Source organism: Gracilinanus agilis, chromosome 5, assembly GCF_016433145.1.
Source record: "Gracilinanus agilis isolate LMUSP501 chromosome 5, AgileGrace, whole genome shotgun sequence".
NCBI lineage: Eukaryota > Metazoa > Chordata > Mammalia > Didelphimorphia > Didelphidae > Gracilinanus > Gracilinanus agilis.
In genome coordinates, this window is record NC_058134.1 from 200,354,338 (window position 1) to 200,363,661 (window position 9,324).

Below are 9,324 nucleotides of genomic sequence, written 5' to 3' on the forward strand. Positions count from 1 at the left end.
GGGTATGTGTGTACATGTACACTTTGTCTATGTGTGTATCTAGCAGCTCACAACAGAAAAGTATTATACTTCCCAAAATGAACATAGGAATTTTTTTTTATTATTTTACTTAATCTTGATGCTCTGTCATAGCTCTAACTCCATAAAAGAAGGAACCACATCATATAATTTTTGCTGAGCACACAGTGAGCATTTAGTAAGTATGAATTGAATTGAACTGAGATGAACTATTGGCAATCAAGTTTTCATAAATTTTGGAACACTTCTCTTACAAGTCATCATCGGAAACTTAAAGTAGTGTTGAAAATATTTCTGTGATCTCAACTAATGTCAGGGAAAATGGGTCAGATGTAATTGGAAAACCAGACCAAGTACAATTTTGTGAAAAATGAATTCAGTGGGATAATCTCAATCAAGAGCACAACACAGATATGATTTCTAAGTTGGAGCTCCATCAATAAGTTTGTGGGGAGAGGTTCTCACTTTAAAGGAATGGATTCTTGGTATTTGGGGACATTTTTCTTTTTCCAGTTATTACCATCACATCTAAGCAAGTTTTGTAATACTATGTGATAGATTTGTGTTTGGCTGTGAGATGCCTGCTGTTTGGTCCAGAACAGGCTTATATCTTCTGGGGTCTGGTTCCTTTTTTGTGTTTTTGTCTTCCCAGAAATATAAAAGATTAAGCTAAGTTGGCATAAATAATTTTCAACTCTGGCTGTCTGATTTTAAAGCTTTCACTACTTAGCTCCCAAAGTGTATTTGTTTTTTAAATTAGGTAATAGAACATGTTAATAATGACCTTTCTCATGACTAACTTACTAGCAACCATTCTTTGGGGGATGGAGAGGAAGGGTATATCTCCCTCAAGTTTGACTCTCAGCATGTTTCCACAGGATTCTCTGAGAAGAGTATTCTATTCAATGCCACTTAAGTGTCACCATGTTTTCGGAGTGCTTTGAGACCACTAATGACTACTATCTCCTCTGCAATACAGAAGAAGCATGGGGCATTGTTCTAGAGTCGCTGGCAGCCATAGGGATAGTAGTAACAATTCTGTTCCTCTTGGCACTGCTCTTTCTCATGTATAAAGTTCAAGATTGCAATCGATGGAACATCCTCCCCACCCAGTTCGTCTTCCTCCTGAGTGTGTTGGGCCTCTTCAGTCTCACTTTTGCCTTCATCGTCAGACTCAATCTACAGACTGGTCCCGTGCGCTACTTTCTCTTTGGTGTCCTCTTTGCTCTCTGTTTTTCCTGCCTCTTGGCCCATGCATCTAACCTGGTGAAGCTGGTCCGAGGAAGAGGATCCTTCTCGTGGCCAACACTACTGGGCATTGCTGTTGGTGTCAGTCTGTTACAGGTCATCATTGCCATCGAGTACGTCACCCTCATGATGAACCGAGGTCCGATGTTCATACATATGACCACAAATCAGCTTAATGTAGACTTTGTTGTGCTTTTAACCTATGTCCTCTTCCTGATGGCCTTAACCTTCTTCGTATCCAAGGCCATCTTCTGTGGCCCTTGTGAAGCCTGGAGGTGCCACGGTAGCTACATCTTCATCACTATGGTCTTCTCAATTATTATCTGGGTAATATGGATCACCATGCTCATAAGAGGCAACCCCCAACTACAACAGCAGCCCAGATGGGATGATCCTGTCATCTGCATTGCCCTGGTCACCAATGCCTGGGTCTTCTTGCTGACATACATTGTGCCCGAGTTCTATGATCTCTACAGTTCATGTAATAACGACAATGCCTTCCAAGCTCCAACCTTCCAGCAGAGCTTCAAACTGGAGACCCAGGATCTTACTCGAGGTAAATAGCACGTAGACCTTTGTACAACGAGGAGCAATAGCGTGAAAAAAGCTGATTGGTTTTAAGGAATAGGCAGATTTGAGGTGAGTTTTAGGAAAGAAGGAGAACCAGCAGTGCAGTCATAGAAGTGGAGATATTTGGGATCATGTAGTGAATGTAAATCAAAAAGCAATCCCCTCAAAATATAGAGTGTTGTATAAAGGAACCAAAAAGGAAATGAATCACTGGCACCAGGTGAGGACAATTTGACTCTGAGTGTGTACATGGCTAACTATTTAAAGCAGCTACTCATACCAAATGTCAAACCAAACCTGAACTATGCAACTGTTGTGATATATAATGGTTGAGCCAGCTGCTTTGGCTAGTAACTGCAAAAATCAAACCTAGAAATAACTCAGGATATTCCTTAATTTAATCATAAAGTAAATTGACCCAAGTAAAATGCAATAAACCGATGTTGGTTATAACCTTTCTCATGACTTAATTATCAATATACCTTCATTAAAGTCAGAAGACCCAGGGAACTTCTTTAGATCTGATCATTTTAAAAGGAGTTTGTGAGAAGACATTTGGCATTTCTAACCTTGTAAAGTTATTCTAAGAGGGAAGAAGAAAGTTTAAACCAGAGTTCATGCATAGAAACTCCAATAGGTAAACCTTAGTGGGAAAAAATACCTTTGTTTGGGTCACATTTTCTTTCTATACCAGAGGATTAGTTGCTGTCTTTTAATTCAAAAACAAGCTCCTTGTTCATCTTTCTACTGAGGGACAAATCCCGAATATAGTACAATGAGAAAGGTACTGACTCTGGAGTCAAAGGACCTGGGTTCAAATCTCAACTCCTATGTTTTCTGCCAATGGGACCTTAGGCAAGTCACATGATGCCCCCTTGAATCTTAGAATTCTCACCTTTAAAATTGAGAGTATTTGACTCGATGACTTTTGACATACTGTCCAGCCCTAGCCCTATGATGCTAAGAATGAGACCCAGGAGCAAGATTGCTTTAGATAATTGTCCAAAAATCCTGTAGTACTGTTGCTTCTTTGGGAATTGGGGGCTGATTATTCATAGTAGTAAATGCTACCACTTTGCCCCATTCATTTCTCAATGGGAAATCCATTTGTTACAGGTGAGTTTATAGAATGTAAGCCTCCAAGACATCTAATTTAATTGCTTAATATTTTGTACAGCTCAAGGTAGACTCATCACATCCAAACAATGACTAATAAAAATCTTCCCTTGAACACATGGAGGCACCAATTTATGAAATTGCAGGTGATGCTTCCGAAAATTGTTTTAAATCCATAGCTAATTATAAATATGACTTCAAAATAAACCCTATTTGTATTTTCCTATTAATTAGTATCAGGTCAATTTAATAAGCCTCCAACACTAATACTATATACATTGTCCATTTATAGTGTAACTATAGTGCAACAAGGTAAAGAAAGAGCTTTATTATGTCTGAGTACAACAAAAAAAATCTGAAGTTCATGATGGATAAGCTCATGATGAGAAAGCAACATAGCACTGACTTGATTGTTTTTGTTTTCTTTAAAGTAAACACAGAAATGGGAGTGATAACACACAATCCTCCCACTGTGTTTAGCCCTGGCCAGCCCCATACAAGACTACTTTGTCCAGTTTTAGGTTCTGCTAATGAGATATTTGGGAAACTTGGAGAGAGTTTAAAGGAAATCATAAAGATGACTAAAGGGATAGACCAAGACACCTGTGAAGAATGGTTCAGGCAATAAACCTTAGAAATGGAATCTTAAGTAGCACAGGACACTTTCAAATGCAATCTGCTCTTCAAAATTTCATTTCTAAATTGGGATTTTATTATATTTAAGGTAGATAATAAATAGATATAAAGAGGATTTACTAAGTACTTACTATGCTCCAAGTACCATACTAAGGGCTGAGACTACATACAAATAAGACAATCTCTACCTTTAAGGAGTCTATATTCTAATGGGAGAAGACAGTACATAAAAGAAGTGCCAGAAAGGTAGTGGGAAGAGGAGCAGAGAGAAAGGAAGGATACCCATGGGGGCATGTTGAGAAAACTACAGGAAATAGCTTTAGTGACCTAGTTGTATCTAGAGAAGGCAAAAGGCTCTCCTTGTCAGGGCCAGGGGCAGCAGGAATGGTATCCTAGTTTCTGGCCAGGTTGAGATAGTTTGAGTGAGTCCATGGTAGAGATAGTACACATAATAGCCTGGTTCCAGAAAATACATTAGTTTAGAAGCCAGATGAGCTAATATTTAAAGTGTTCCTGCAAAACACAAGCCCCTCAGGATAATTATCATTATACAATTTAGCAAGGGCCAACTAGTGCTAGTCAAAATTTATGACAATTTCATGATTCCCAAAACATTGTTCTTCCTGACTGGGTGAAAACTGTCTTGACACATTATCATACAGTCATGTTTGTGCTTATAAACTTTAAGGAATCTCTCTTCTCCCTCAAAATAGATTCTTCCCTCTGAAACATACTTTCTCCTACTGTATACTTCTCTCTTACTGTGGCTGCTACCACCATCATCCCAGATTCTCAGGTTCACATTCTCAGCCTCGTACTTGATTCCTCCCTGTCACTCACTCCACATATCAAATCTGTTGCCAAATCCTGCCTTTTCTCTCTTTTCTCTTTCTTTTCAACATCTTTCCTATATGTGTGTCCCTTCTCTCCACTCATAGCCACCACCATAGCTGAGGGCCTTATTGCCTTTCACTTGAAATGTTTCTACCTCAAATCTCTCCCCAAGCCCATCTTAACACTACACAAGTGACAAAATGATTTTCCCATAGGTCTGTTCATGTTACTCTCTCTGCTCTGAAGTCCCTATTCTCCCCAGTATTCAAATCAAAGTCCCCTGGCATTTAAAACCCTTCATAGCCTGACTTATTCCTATATTTCCACTCTTTTCACATCCTTCCCCAACCATCCATGCACTTTATGGTCCAGTAATACCAGTCATCCTTGTGCCTCACATTGGCTCTCCCCAATGCCTAGAATACTTTCTCTTCACATCTCTGTCTCTTGACAACCAAGATTTTTATCAAGACTCAGTTTAAAGGTCTTCTGCAGATCTTCCCAGTCTCCCCTCCCCCTGGCTACTTTAGTCTTTCCTTCTGAAGTTACTTTCCAGGATATATATATATATATATTGTATATACTTATTTACCTGTTATCTCTTCCATTGATCATGGACTTGCCTTTCTTTTTTATTTATCATATAGCATGGTACCTGACACATAGTAAGAGCTTAATAAACACTGCTGATTGATTATCTCTTTGTGTAAAATATTATTAATAGGAAAGTTATTTATTAGGGTCTTGCAAAATTATTTTTCATATAATCCAACTCAACATTCAGTCAAATTATTAATTTAATAGTAGGATTATATAGTACTTTAAGGTTTGCAAAACACTTTGCATAGATTATCCTGTTTGATCTTTACAAAAACCTCTTTGAAGTAGTTGCTACTATTTGTCTCATTTTACATATGAGGTAACTGAGGCTAAAATAGTTGAAGCAATTTCCTGCATGATTAGAATGGATTAAAAGCTTTGAGCTTATGATAGAACACAGCAAAAGTACAGTGAGAGGATTGAAGACAAAGCAGGGAAGGGAACAACCAAAGGAATGAGAAATCAGGAAGATTTGTATCTCTTTTTCTTAGACTCGGATAGAGCCTGGAGATTGACAATGTAGGACAACTTGGAGGGATAAGACCTTGTGTCTAATAAACACTTGTTATATTGAGTTGAATATGAGTCAGACACCATGAAATGAGTCAATCTTCATTCATTCAGCATTCAATAAATATTTATTAAAGACATTTCAAGCCACTTTCTAGGTTCTGGGGAAGATCTGGACAAAAAGAAATGAAGTCTTTGTTCTCATGGTACTTAATGTTCAGTGCAACTGATAAGACAAATATAAGCTGGAACAAGATAAATATATTAAAAAGTTTCATAACAGGCTGAAGTTATGTTCTCCATTTGAGTTTGAAAGGAGAAAAGTCTCAACTTTCTACAAATTGGAACAAATTTATGATTAGAGCTGAAAGAATGAGGATGGCATGATTCATGGACTGATCTGATGAAATCTGGTCCTAAATAAAAACTTACTACCATGAGATAATTCTTTCATGATGGGTCCCATATTCATCTTGTTATCTGGGGTTAAGGGTAAGATTCTGCCATATCTGGTAATAGTAAAACTATTTGCCAAACTCACCAATGTTGGTAGGAAGGAGGGCCCCATATTATCAAAGGGACATACATCTTAAGTTGGAAGAGACCTCAGAGACTATCTAATCCAAGTTTACAGTTTCACAGATAAGGAAACTGAGTCCCAGGGAGTTAGGTGCCTTGCCCAAATCATGAAGATAGGAATCATCAGAGGAGGAATTCAAATCCAAATCATCTGACTCCAGAAATAGTGTTCTTAACCACTTGTTACATGAGTCAAAACCTTCTTTGCCAAGAGGATATTTTGCCAAAGGGGCAAAAAATATCAATGAAAAATGTCAGTGATCTAATTTAACTCTAAGATCCTCTCTTATTATTTCTTTACAATTTGCCCAGTCAACCTTGGTAATTCTTCTGCCTATATACCAGTGTAATTCAATTTAACAAGAATTTATAAGGACCGCTCATTTCCAGATAGCATGTGACAGATAAAAGCAGAGCAATCCCTAATCTGAAGAGCCTTACCTTCTCTTGGTAGTATGTTTCATCATTAGATGACCTTACCTGAAATACGAAGTAATTAACCGCAGGCATCCTTGCAAATAAGTACATTACATTTCACTTTTTAAAAAGCAACCTCCCTTCTTTCCAAGCTAAGAACTCCTTTCCAAAGTACTCTCTTGGTCTGAAGGCTAGAAGAGGCTATTTGTAGGTCACTGAGTCTCCTTAGAGTCCCAATATGATATTTTTTAGAGTGACTGATGCTAACCTAGTGCCTCTTTGGCTTTCAGCCCGAGACAGTGATGGAGCTGAGGAAGATATAGCACTAACTTCATGTGGTACCCCTATTCAACTACAGGTAAACGTGCTCTCCTAATTTCACTAAGGGAGGAGAATACTTAAGTGCTAAAGGGAGCCTTTAAATTTCATCTTTGATGCGCTCTATCAATCCAAGGAAGATAAGGGTCATAATCAGATGAAGGGTAGACCTAGAGCTTTGCAGATCCAGGGCAATTCCTAGGGTCAACAGCAAGAATAAATCACACATTGCATATGTTCTTCTTTCCCTTCTAACATTTCTAAGTGGGAAAAAATCAAGTTATATGATCATCCATTGCAGCCTTGAAACGGGAAATAAATTATTAAATGTTAACTGGAGGGGGGAAGGTATAGTCTCACTCCTTTGCCTTAGTAACAAAAGAAAATTAACATCTTAATAATTTAATTTAATTAATAATTAAACACACATGCCTAAAACATGCAGATATATATATGTATATGCATATGTCTTTTTTTTTAATAACCCTTACTTTCTGTCTTAGAATCAATATTGTGTATTGGTTCCAAGGCAGAAGAGTGGTAAGGATCAGGTAATGAGGGTTGTGACTTGCCCAGATTCACATAGGAAATGTTCAGGGCTAGATTTGAACCCAGGACCTCCCATCTGTAGACCTGACTTTCAATCTACTGAGTCACCTAGCTGTCCTCATGTTTTGAAGCAGTTATGGCCTAAATTTGATTCTGAAAGTCTCATTTTTTTCAAATAAATAGAAAAAATAATCAGATTCAAAAGAACTAAAAGTTTCTTAGCATCAGTTGACTGGAGCCAAGACTTTCTTTCCCACCAGATGTCTCCTGTCATTGTCCATCATCTCGAAACCTGAATTTCCCTCCCTCCAAGACACTCTACTGAGGCAATCCTCTTTTGTTCTTTTCTGAAGTGGAATTTGTTCATATATAGCAAAATAGCATGAACAAATTCCACTTCAGAAAAGAACAAAAGACATTTAAGTAACAATAATAATAAATAACAATAACAATAAATTAGCATTTACCTAATAATTTAAGGGTTACAAAGTGGGTTACAAACATTGTTTTGTTTGATTCTCATAAATAGTATTAGAAGGTAGATGCTAGGGACAGCTGGGTAGCTCAGTGGATTGAGAGTCAGGCCTAGAGATGGGAGGTCCTGGGTTCAAATCTGGCCTCAGACACTTCCTAGCTGTGTGACCCTGGGCAAGTCACTTAACCCCCATTGCCCACCCTTACCAATCTTCCACCTATGAGACAATACACAAAAGTTAAGGGTTAAAAAAAAAAGAAGGTAGATGCTATTACCATCCCCATTTTACAAATGAGGGAACTGAGACAGAGATATTAACTGATTTGCCCAGATCACATACATAGCTAGTAAGAGTCTAGGACTAGATTTGAACTCAGGTCTTCCTGACTCCAAGTCCATTACTCTATCCACTGTGCCATCTTGCTCCTCCAGGTAGGGAGGATTGAAAATACCTTCTCTCCTCAAGAAGATAGCCCAACTCCAGAAAGAAAGAAAGAAAAAAGACCATGAGGAATATTTCCAATTGTAAAGAGGAGGGGAGGAGGAAATAGAGAAAAGCAAGAACCAGATACAGCTAATTCCCTTTAACTAGTAACTGAATAAACTGATCTCTCTGATATATTCACAAGGACTTAGCTAATTACACTTTTTTTAACCCTTACTTTCTATTTTAGTAACAACTCTAAGACATTAAGGCAAGGGTTAGACAGAGTTAAATTACTTGCCCAAGGTCACACAGCTAAGAAGTGTCTGAGGCTAAATTTGAACCTAGGTCCTTCTTGACTCCAAGCCTCATGCTCTGTCCAGTGTGTCACCTAGCTGCCCCCTTAATCATAGTTTAAAACAACTCTTACAACTGGGTATTGACAGTTCACTCCTTGAGAGATGCCCTTCCAGTTTCTCAGCAGAATAAAGGAAATTTGACTAATCCAATCCAACAACTCTTGACTCAGTTTCCAATTCCATGAATTAGCTATTCAAGAAACTTCCCAAAAGATCATTGTCTGTGGTGGAGGACACAGGGAAGAAGGTAAGCAAGGTACATTTAGAAGGGAGGTTTGAATCTATTTCTTCCAAAAAACATAACATGATAAGTGTAGAAGAAATGGGAGTTCTCTGAAGCACCCCATTCCTTTATGTTCAGCTTTGACAGCTGATGGTGACGTTTCTTCCTTTGCAGACTGTTGATCCAAGTCGCGAATATTTCATTCCACGGGCCAAAGTCAACCTCCAACAGGATACAGGATTATAAAGGCAACAAGAAACAGCAATGAGAAATTGGGAAGAGAGAGCCTACCTAAGCAATCGACTAGTGGGCTTCAATATAGATATCAGCACAATATTTGAATTTACAGAAATCACCATGCAGAAGAAGCACCTGCCTCTCCTTGCTTCTTTCCTGGTCTACAAGGAGCCCCTCTAACAGTTCTTCATCAGAAAACCATTTACTTTCT

The 9,324-nt window shown here is 38.2% G+C and overlaps 1 protein-coding gene across 1 annotated transcript; it reads left to right on the plus strand.

Annotated features, from left to right (window-relative positions):
* The first annotated feature begins 942 nt into the window (after nt 1-942).
* Nucleotides 943-9,122, plus strand: GPRC5D (G protein-coupled receptor class C group 5 member D). The gene is made up of 3 exons (XM_044679667.1): nt 943-1,822; nt 6,819-6,886; nt 9,051-9,122. Exons 1-3 carry the CDS (start codon nt 943-945, stop codon nt 9,120-9,122), a joined length of 1,020 nt encoding a protein of 339 aa, XP_044535602.1.
* The last annotated feature ends 202 nt before the right edge of the window (nt 9,123-9,324 follow it).